General features: G+C 40.9%; 1 protein-coding gene across 2 annotated transcripts; it reads left to right on the top strand.

The window, feature by feature from the left end:
• Positions 1 to 290: 290 nt before the first annotated feature.
• Positions 291 to 8,177, top strand: LOC130193164 (tryptophan 5-hydroxylase 1-like). 2 transcript variants are annotated; one of them, XM_056413563.1, is made up of 11 exons: positions 291 to 563; positions 1,638 to 1,754; positions 1,882 to 2,065; positions 2,191 to 2,291; positions 2,398 to 2,465; positions 3,289 to 3,485; positions 4,412 to 4,547; positions 4,662 to 4,788; positions 5,758 to 5,853; positions 6,237 to 6,370; positions 7,550 to 8,177. In XM_056413563.1, exons 1-11 carry the CDS (start codon positions 468 to 470, stop codon positions 7,710 to 7,712), a joined length of 1,419 nt encoding a protein of 472 aa, XP_056269538.1. In that variant the 5' UTR covers positions 291 to 467; the 3' UTR covers positions 7,713 to 8,177. The 2 variants fall into 2 exon arrangements, with proteins under 2 accessions (XP_056269538.1, XP_056269539.1); XM_056413564.1 differs by having other exon boundaries at positions 492 to 563; positions 1,632 to 2,065.
• The last annotated feature ends 3,130 nt before the right edge of the window (positions 8,178 to 11,307 follow it).

The raw sequence follows: 11,307 nt of genomic DNA, 5'->3' as shown, positions 1-11,307 counted from the left end.
TGCGAAGACTCGAGTTTGGTATTGTGGACGCCAGGAGAGAGAATGCCAGTTTTAAGATACTTCGGCTTCACTCTTCGGAACCGGAGGTTGCAGCCAGTGAAGCAGTAGCTTCATTGTGGTCCCCCTATACCGCTCGCGCGCGTGTGTGTGTGTGTGTGTGTGTGTGTGTGTGTGTGTGTGTATGGACCGTAATGACCTGTACTAATCTCCCTCCTGCTGAAATAAATTGCTGCTCCCTTTCTCTGTGCACCTCCCCTCCCTTACAGCCTCATAAACACCCCAGCATTTTGCTCTGTGGGACAGTGCGCCGGGCGACTCACACTGGAGCTGATCTCCAAAGCCTTCTGCTGCCCAGAGAGTTGTCTTCCTTCTACAGCGTCCAGTTTCAAGCTGAGCTGAAGCTTGCGCAGAAAACACAAATTTACGAAGCAAACCAGTGCAGTTCTACGCCTGATCCGGAGGCCGGCATGTACGCCAAGAATTCAGAAGAACACGGGCCAAGCAGGGAAGGGTCTTTTGACTCGGTTAATCCTGCTTATGAGGAGAAGCAGCTCAACAAAGAAGTAAGTCGACCTCATAATGTTTGTGTTATGTTTTTCACTTTGTTACTTTGAGGTGACCTCCTGATTGGTTCATTGACCAATGGAGCTGGTTTGGCTCAGTGGTGGAGCATCCAAACTGTCAAATGATTTCTCTTTGGTCGAAGCCAAACACATCATTATAAATCTGGATGGAAAATGAACTGAAAACGGAAATGATGTTTCTTTCTGTAGACAAAGATAGTGTCAACCTGTTTTTATATTAGGCTACAGGTATTATTGGTAATGCGTTTGATTATTAAAAGGAAGAAGAAAAAAAGTATTTTGGGAAATATATGAGAAGTGCCTTTTTTCGTCTCAACCTAATATAATATGTGTGTTTGATTGACAGCCTGAAAAGAGTGTGATACCGGAGTGAAAGAGAGAGAAGGATACAAAATATATAGTTGCGCTGTAGCCGACATGTCCATGGGCAAAGAGTTGTTTGTGGTATTGGAGAGTTGGGCCCACAGCGGCTCTCTAACTCAGAGTTTGTTGTGCTGCAGCTGAGCATCTAATCACCGAACTGGCATTAGGCAGTATGAATATCCCCAGATAATGTTTCTTTGGTGGCTTATGTCCACGTTTGTAAGTTATATGAGAAGAAGACTTTAGCAGGAAAGTGTGTTGTGTTGATCTACTATGATGGATACCCAACGTAATCCTTGAAATCATTCCAAAACTAGGGCGTCATCACGAAACCACAAAATATAAAATTTCCTCTTTTGGTTTATTAATTTGGTTGCTTTTGTGATTTACAGAGCAGATATGTACGCTGTGGCAGATAAAATGTGCTATTTAAAGATGCTGTATACGCGATTGGGGGCATTTCTTAACATGGCGAAGGCTGAGCCATAACTAGTGTCATGCCATTATTTAGAGGGACCATCATTCCCAAACCCCAATAGGTCTCGGAATGATGGGCCGAAATTTATGGACATTTTTTGCAAACCTATATGCCGGCCTAGGTGTACAGTCTTGCTGCAGGTGATTGGATCTGCAGATCCATTGATGCATATTTTCTTTGAGGTCACATTCTGTATATTTGGTGAGAAATAGGACAACCAGAGCATCTCCACTTCAAGGCCCAGCAGCTCTGCGAAGGGAGTCGTGACCATCGTATTCTCACTAAAAAATGAAGTGGGGAGTCTCATAAGGGCACTTCGGCTTTTCCAGGTGTGTTGTCTGATTTTAAACGTTTTTTAAAAAGTACACGCTGTTATCTTTCAATTCAACACTGGACGGGTCTGATCCCGTACTAGAAGCTTATTCCACATTCATCTTGCATTGCATGTACGTGCAGGAAAAGCACGTCAACCTTGTTCACATTGAGTCCCGCAAGTCCCAGCGGAAGAATTCAGACTTTGAGATCTTCGTGGATTGTGACACTGACCACGAGCAGCTCAAGGAGCTGACCCAGCTGCTGAGAACGCACACCGATGTGGTTGAGATCACTCCATTTGAGAACTCCAGTCTGCCTGATGACGGTAGGCCCTCGGGACTTACAATGAGAGAACGCATCTTTTCATCCTCAAATAGCAGTGAATACCATCATCAAGTAATGAGATGCAAGCAGATTTCTAGTTGAACTGAACTTTAATTTGTATGACAGACATAGCCGGTTTGCCGTGGTTCCCGAAGAAGATCTCTGATTTGGATCGGTCTGCGAACAGGGTTTTGATGTATGGCTCGGACTTAGACGCCGACCATCCGGTGAGGATTAGTTACGGATTAGCTCTGATACATTCTTTACTTTTATAATAAAAAGGGAAATTGTGAAAACTGAGATTGTAAGTCTGATTTGTATTTGTTGTTGCAGGGATTTAAAGACAAAGTGTACCTTAAAAGAAGAAAGTACTTTGCTGATTTGGCGATGAGCTACAAACTGTGAGTTCCACGGTTTCCTTGACTGTGATGCGAATTGTCGCACTTTGCTTCGATGTATTGAAGGTGAAACCTTCGAGCATGCGCCATTTCATCTCGGAGGTCAAAATCAAAACTCTGAGGCAAACCACATCCGCTTCATCTGAAATCCAAATAAAATAAAATGATGTCACACATATTTGGGGAATAAAGCAAATAAGTCTTGAAAGTCAGGAAAATAAGAAGGCTAATTATTCCCGTGGGTTTGGAGCTTTTTAATTTAAAGGCACCAGTTTTTTTTTTAGAAAACCAAAAAAAGGGCAGTTAGGGTGTCTGATATATAAAGCTAAATTTAAATATATTCTCTTTAAAAATAAATTGTAGAACAGTAATCGAAAAAGCAAACGATGAAAAGGCCTCAAGTGGGAAACAGTTAAGATGGGTGCCGGTGAAAAAGGTTGCCCAGGTTACTGTCCTGATTTTGGATGCTACATTCAAAGGACAAATATGTATTTTATATATGCTTTCTTATGTCTTACTGTAACCGAGGATCGGAAATAATTCAGTGAGACCGGTTTTCTCACTTATAAAAATTCAAACAAAACAGTACTGGTGTTGTTCTGCCTTCTCAACAGTTAACCTGACCAATAGATGACATGAACGCACTGCTGATGGTGGAGAAGCTCAGGGTTAAATCAAAGTAATGCTTGTTGAGATACTCCCATAGTCTGCCACAAAATAACACGGTGTAAAGGAATTCAGAACATTGCCACGTCATTCCCCCTGCTTGTATATTTGATCTCCTTTAAAGCTGTATTTTGATAACGAACTCTTGATGTTTGGTCAGTGGCGATCCTATTCTTCGCATAGACTTCACAACAGAGGAGGTGCGTACCTGGGGGGTGGTGTTCAAGGAGCTCAAAAAGCTCTACCCCAGCCACGCCTGCAAGGAGTACCTGAAGAACCTTCCCCTGCTGACCGAATACTGTGGCTACAGCGAAGACAACATCCCCCAGCTGGAGGATGTCTCCCACTTCCTCAAGGGTAACCGTTTGAATCACGAGGCCGTGGCCACACGCGGCTTCTCGGTGTGACTTCTGTCAACCGATCACGCGGATGGAGGAATTGGCCGACCAATATGGGGTCAGAGCAGTCTCAATAATTGCATTTGCAGTCTCAATAATTGCAAATGCAATTATTGAAACTGCAAATGCAATTATTGAGACTGCTCTGACCTCATAGACCAAGGCCATTTGCGCGACCAGACCACATGCCGAGGTGGTCCGGTCGCATCGAGTTCAGATCTGAGTGGGTCTTGCATCATCCTCCCTCCACAAGTGAGGAGTCCTGCTGAGACCTGCTGTCTGAGTCCTGTTAAGTTACTGCCGATTAAAGCTCAATATCTCCCAACTTGCTTCATTACAAATAGACATTTAAATGACAAAATAACAGGGAACTTGTATTTGGAAGCAGTCATAATCTTCAACCCGTCACTCAGAAAAAACCCTGAGATTGAACGATTGTTTTTTCAACAGCGCTAAATTAAAAAGAAAAGTCTTATGTTTCTCACCCTACTGAGGTAACACTGTCTTATGTTTCTCACCCTACTGAGGTAACACTTGTCTAACCTCACGATCAGGATTAGCTTCTACAGCTTTAGAAATGTAAAATTGTCTCACCTCATTTGCATATAGAGCTTTACAATGGAGATCAATGGATTTTTTATTAAGATGAAATGCAAAATTTAAACAGCACTAGAAACAACGCAAGTGCACATTCATGATACTTCATCATTAGAATAATTAGAGTAAAAATGTTATCAATATGACCTTTAAATCACTGACTGAAGTGTAAATATGTTCATGGTTCTTGATTGAGGCCAATTGATGCTGCTGATCTAGGAAAATCACGGACTTTGCTGTCAAACCTCTCTCTAACTAACAGGTGTGTGTGTGTGTGTGTGTGTGTAGAACGCTCAGGCTTCATCATCCGGCCAGTAGCGGGGTACCTCTCCCCCAGGGACTTCCTCGCGGGCCTGGCCTTCAGAGTGTTCCACTGCACTCAGTATGTCCGCCACAGCTCCAGGCCTTTGTACACACCTGAACCGTGAGTACAGACGGGTACTCACAATAGGTATTCACTTCATACTACTGGTTTTTTTTGGTTTTTAGTATTTCAGTGAAGCAAAACCTGCATTTGCCTTCTCACGTTTGGATGTAGAGACACATGCCATGAGCTGCTGGGTCACGTTCCCCTGCTCGCTGAGCCCAGCTTCGCCCGGTTCTCCCAAGAAATCGGCTTAGCATCGCTGGGAGCTTCAGATGATGCTGTCAAGAAACTAGCCACAGTGAGAAAATACGCATGCACGCATACACACATGCATGCATGCACTCACACATGACTCACACATTTACGTAAGTCACTTTTGGTGACATTATATAGCTATAAATTCATATAGGCTAAAGGCCCCCCTCCATGTTGTGTCTAAAACGTGTATACATCTATAGTTTATATATCTACACAAATTATTATAGCTTTACCTGTCTGTGTCAGTTTGGTTGACCCTTCAACCGGATGTTGTGACGTCCTGGGCGGAAAGGGTGAAGCAAGTGAGTCAGTGGGACAGATCGTATAGCTCTGTGTAGCCCTGTATGAATACATCTCCGGCATTAATTGATTATAGGATGATGTTTATCGAACAAAGAAACAATATTTATTGTGATTGGTTGCTCCTCGTCACGTGACATACACGGTGCAGCGTTTCAAAAAGGTTGCACTATTGTTATCTCGGGATGCAGCCTTCGCGCCCTGTTGAAAATAGGAGTTTGGGAACGCTTGCGATGTCGCTCTCGCTTTGGAGCGAACATTCTCCGCACACGTTGATGACAATGAAATTGAGGATGCAAAAAGTGCAGCATCTCGGGGACCGCCAGTGACGACGTCCTCACATCTTGCACATCGAGTTCGATGTACGAGTAATAAACGACTAAAGGTCATTTTCTTTATTCTATTATTCATAAAAGCACAGAAAGAGGAGTCACACATTTTTGTTATTTCAAAAAAAATTCAGCATGGGCAATTTTGTCACAATTTCTTTGGAGCATGAACATCTTTCTTCCTCCAAAGTGGGGCGGGACAGAAAAAGTTTGAGAACCACTCCCTTAGACTTACACAATATATATATATATAATATATATAACATCCCTACCATATAAACAAACTCACACACCTTACTCATTTAGTGACATATATTCATTTCATTCTCATACTGTGTTTGAAAAGGATAAAGTGAAAATGAAAACCTGTCTTGTTTCAGTGTTATTTCTTCACAGTGGAGTTTGGCCTCTGTAAGCAGGATGGCAGGCTGAGGGCCTATGGAGCTGGACTCCTCTCCTCCATCAGTGAACTCAAGGTAACCCTTGACCTGCTGAGGTGTCTGATCATATCTCCTGAGCCATTTCCCCTTTACAATTCCTTTTTGTTACTGCAAACCCATTGATCAATAATATGGCCTCAGTGATGTGTATCTAATGATCATGATTTAAATGAATAATCCAATACTCACCTCAACCAATTGCATTCCTGCAGCATCGGTTCATCGTCAGCAAAAGGTGTTCAGAGGAAGTGCTCACTAGCTTTAACTACCACTTATCAGACACTTTACTTTCCTCCTATGTGCTAATCCAGGTTACCTCAGTCCTGTACTCGCATTGACATGCAGTCGGACAAAACAATGCTGCTTGACCAATCAGGTTACATTCTCTCACGATGTAAACATGTCTTTTTTTCTATTAGCATGCTTTGTCTGGCAGGGCCAATATCCTTCCATTTGACCCCGTGGTGACCTGTAATCAGGAGTGCATTATAACTACGTTCCAAGACGTTTACTTTGTTTCCGAGAGTTTTGAGGACGCCAAGAACAAAATGAGGTCAGTCAAATTCTCCTCCCTGAATAATGTATCTCTGATCAATTCTCTGACTTAAGTTTTTACTCCATCACTGTTGCAGTTCGCAACTAAATCAACCGGGTCAAGCATAGCGCAACATTGGACAGTTAACTATCCGGCGCTGCTCCACAGATTCTCATGCTATTTATTTTCAGGCTGGTTGGGTGGATTTGGAGCTGGTCATGGTTAAACATGCTGTAAGGCAAGGGTGTCAAACTCATTTTCACCGTGGGCCATATCAGCATCATGGCCGCCTCTTAAAGGGCCAGTACTGAAACATAAATATATAAACTACTCACATATTGTTAAATAACTCTCTTTGCATTTGATTATTGTTTATTTGAGTGTAGAAATGATATACATAAGAACATTTCTCAAATGTTATAATATAATTCCAATTAATTTGAAACCTTCAAAATAAAAGCACAGTATATTCTTCTTAAATGTCTTTAAGAAAAGGTGCTCATATGTCTTTCAAGCCGTCAGGGGGCCACATCAAAAGAAAATGTCTCTAATATTATAACATCAATCCATTTACTTTGAAACCTTCAAAATAAAAGCAAGGGATAGTTTTCTTAAATGTCTTTAAGAAAAGGTGATCTTATGTCTTTCAAGCTGTCAGGGGCCACATCAAATGACGTGTCGGGCCGCATTCGGCCCGCGGGCCTTGAGTTTGACACATGTGCTGTAAGGGTTACAGGTACTTGAACCCAAAAGCACGACTCGGAAACAGGAATGAAGGAGGAGGATCTTTACTTGTTAATTCAGGCATGCAGGGTCAAAACAGGGTGGTCCGTCCAATAGGGCAACAAATCCAAAAGGGGGCGGGCAAAAATCTTAAGTCGGGTCAACAGGCAAACATGATGTTTGCCTGTTGAGGTGGAGAAGTCGTGACACATGTAATAGGTATACAAATTACTCAGAGATGATGGAAGTATACATACATTTTTAAAATGTCACGTTTCGACAAAACCTGCTCTTCTAACATTAGCATAGTAAGTTATTCATCCTTAACTAGTGTGGGAATATACAGTATATGTTACACAAGCTATATGTTATACTGAAATGTTGCTTTGGCTTTTTAATGATTGTGAACAAAGTTCAGACATGTCAACGGTTGAACGGGGCGATGCATGTAACGGACCGTTTGTGTGTCTGCAGGGAGTTTGCTAGGACCATTTGGCGGCCATTCTCAGTACACTACAACCCCTACACCCAGAGTGTGGACGTCCTGAAAGACACCAACAGCATCAATAGCATGGTGAAGGGCATCCGGGATGAGCTGGACATTGTTGAAGAAGCCCTGAGCCGTCTCAACACCTGAGATTATACGGGGTCGCATAGGGGTCAGAATAAGGGGAAGAAATCCATTCTTAGTCTCTTATGACTGGGAAACTGTTTTTGCTTTTTCTAAAGCTAAAATATATCCACAAATCTACATATGCCCCAAAACGGTCAACGTCTGTCGTATAAGATAACTTTAGCCAGTCTTACCATAAATCAGGGATGTCAAACTAATTTTTGCCGTGGGCCACATCAGCATCATGGCTGCCCTCAAAGGGCCGGTTGAAACTGTAACACGGTATAAATGTAACTACTCCCGAACATATTGTTATATGACTGTCTTTGCATTTTAATTATTCAAGTGTAACAATATTGTACATGCATTGATATAAATGTAAGAATATATGTAACCAAATTTCTTTGTTATTATGAAATAAATCCATTTCCTTTAGGTTAAGAAATGCACATTACTCTATTAAAGATCAAACACATGTTATTACATTAACTTTGTTCAAAGCTCTTTTGTCACAGTTGAGACATTACTCAACACATAATTGTGAGCTGCTAAGAACATGTGTGACAGATGTGGTCTTGGGCAGTGGTTCTCAACTGGTCTGGCTGGGGGACCCACCATCATCCTCGAGGATCATTTTCTTCTTAAATTGATTTAAAGAAAAGATTGTACTTGTTGATCCTGAGATAGTACTTAAAGTCACAGTATGCCAACGGGAAAACAACTAGTTAAATATTCCCTTTTATAATCAAAAATATGAAAAAATAAAGTCCAACTGAGAAGTAGTTTTAAAAAGACTCAAATGATGTAACTTATGACTCACTCACTGAATCTATGACAACCAACGCTTCACAATGGAAACAAGTCAGCGTCTTGAGGAGCGATCTTTTATCCATACATTCAAAATAAATTAAACAAAAAGTGCCATTTAAAAATATTCAAGTATACAACATATGTGTTTCTTCTGATTACCTTATATGTAAGAAAAAATACGGAAAAACATTGTGCTTTGAAGAAAGTTAAGCAGTACCAAGTGGGGATGTTTTTTGCATACAAAGTCAATGCACAGGCGCTTATGGATTCGAGTGACAGCATTAAGTAGTATTACTTAATTAACAACATACACAACCTGTCATGATCCAGAGTTGTTGTGTCTTGTTTCCTGTCTTATTTTGAAGTCCCTGCTCTTGTGTCCTCTGTTTCCCTGCACTTCCTGTCCCTGTGATCGTCTGCCCTGTCTCTGATTGTTTCCTCCTGTGTGATTGCTAGCCCCGCCCTCATTGTGTCCACCTGTGTCTCGTCCCCTGTGTCCAATCACCTGCACCAATACGTTTGACTTTTGGTCTCTTGATAAGACGAAACAAGCTATTTCTTTTTCACAATTTGTTAACATTTTAAAGACTGAACCCTTCATTCATTATTATTGTTATTATTATTATTGTTGATAATGTATACCACAACTCTATAATGAAAACAGCCATAGGCCTACGCGGTTGCAGGCCTGTTAACAAAAATTGAACATTTCAGGACTCGCGTCTGAGTTCTCATACACAAAGCATTGTTATTTGGAAGAAAATACTAAATCCATGTAATTACAACTCAACACCATGAACACACAGTGGAACAAAGTTAAAGGTCAACTATTAAAACACTATTAAAGTCAAAGTCGAAAGCAAATAAGGCAGACCATGAATCTCCCCTTCCTTTGCTAAATCAGCTGCTGATATACTGATCAGTTTACGCTGCGAACATTTGGGAAACTGTTAAATTTCAGTTCAGTAAAGTTAGAAAGATATTCACAGATTCGGACTTCCCGGCTCAATAGCTCTCTCACGACACGGAGTTAAAACACAAACAACACCTCTCTGTGACCGTAGTGATGTCGACAACAAGCTACAACCTTGATTTAACAAAAAAAGCCGGTCTCCGAGATCGATGAATAACGTTGGTCTCAATTTGCGATCAGCTGTGAGACCTCAGCCCAGGGACCGTCTGCAAAAAGCAATCCAGGAAGAACATATTCCAAAAATATTCAATATATCCACTGAAAGATTGTGTAGGCTGACAGAACTTATACCGTACGTCAAATGGCCACCCTGTGTTGTACTACAGCTGTTATTTTGAAAAAAACCTCATCTTAAATAATTATTATGAATTATATTTAATATGTTATGGAAAAATCTTCAATAGCTTCACTGTTATCAAGTGTAGGATGAAACCATTCATTTACTACATCAATGGGCTCCACATGAGTGGACTACACCTCTTACTTTGGAGAAAAAAGATTTTGAATAATTATTATGAATATTTTGATATCATTTATGGAAACAATCTTCAATAGTGTCACTGTTATCAAGTGTAGAGTGAAATCATTCAACATCTACATCAATGGGCTCCACATGAGTGGACTACACCTCTTAATTTGAAGAAAAAATATTTTGAATAATTATTATGAATATTTTGATATCATTTATGGAAACAATCTTCAATAGTGTCTCTGTTATCAAGTGTAGAGTGAAATCATTCAACATCTACATCAATGGGCTCCACATGAGTGGACTACACCTCTTACTTTGGAGGAAAAAAGATTTTGAAAGTCCATCACTGCATTTCATTCAACGATTCAGACTTTCAATGGATTTATGAATAAAAGACTATTTTTTTGTCATAAGGCAACTGCAAACAATCTAAAAAGTGGAAATGATATCAAATAATTTGCCTGAAAATATATATGTTAGAATTGGTACATGGTAAATAACAATCAAAATTGAAAACGCAATATCCCTCTTAATACCCTGATGAAAATCAGTCTTGTCGATGTAATGTCTGAATTCAGCTACTCATTGATCTTTTAAAGCATGTCTTCTTATTGCTGCAGATAGTTTTGATTGCCCGGGCAAGTAAAACTAGAACTATAAGTGTGGCTATTTGCCAACAGGGGAAGTGAAATCTTCTTGGAATTCTGGTGATTCTGGAATGGAATCCAGAATGTGACATCATCAAACTCTCTCTGGCACTGAAGGCTTCACAATTCACTTGTTGACTTCACTGTTGGACATACTTTTGGTCACTCTGTTGGACACACTTTAGGACACACTGTTCGACAAACTGTTGGACACACTGTTGGACATCCTTTTGGACACACTGCTGACTTCACTGTTTACACACTGTTGGACACACTGCTGGCATTGATAGAGGACACGTGTTCCCGTTATTCTTGGAATACAAAAAGCCAGGTTTTAACCCAGCTACACTGAAGCCATTATCAGTAAGGTGCAGCCATTTCTTCAAGAAAATGAAGAAAATGAACAACCTGAGAGCAGGAGGACTTTTCTCTCTGCAGGACCAGGGCTCTTCATGGCTCCCCAGGACTCGTCCCTCTAAGGACATTTCTGTTAAAGAGGAGATTGAGGAAGAAATAATGGAGGACTTTGAGCAGATGTCTGAGGAGGTAGAGGAAGATATTGACTACTTTAAGGACGATGCACAGGAGGCTGGAGAAAGTATCATAGAGGAGGTTCAGGAGCAGCCCTCCGTCTCCGACAGCAGAGAAAACTACAGCTACACTTCCATCAGTGAGGTAAGAAATACAATTAGAAAGTCAAATAATGCAGCTGATACT

This window comes from Pseudoliparis swirei, chromosome 4 (assembly GCF_029220125.1).
Source record: "Pseudoliparis swirei isolate HS2019 ecotype Mariana Trench chromosome 4, NWPU_hadal_v1, whole genome shotgun sequence".
NCBI classification, from domain to species: domain Eukaryota; kingdom Metazoa; phylum Chordata; class Actinopteri; order Perciformes; family Liparidae; genus Pseudoliparis; species Pseudoliparis swirei.
This window is presented reverse-complemented; position numbering and strand designations above follow the sequence as displayed.

What these genes read in the sequence shown, in the direction of transcription:
- LOC130193164 (XM_056413563.1), top strand. Translation starts at nt 468, where the DNA reads ATGTACGCCAAGAATTCAGAAGAACACGGGCCAAGCAGGGAAGGGTCT. An exon ending in AGAAGCAGCTCAACAAAGAA is followed by an intron (nt 564 to 1,637) that starts GTAAGTCGACCT and finishes GGTGAGAAATAG; the next exon opens with GACAACCAGAGCATCTCCAC. An exon ending in TTGGCGATGAGCTACAAACT is followed by an intron (nt 2,466 to 3,288) that starts GTGAGTTCCACG and finishes ATGTTTGGTCAG; the next exon opens with TGGCGATCCTATTCTTCGCA.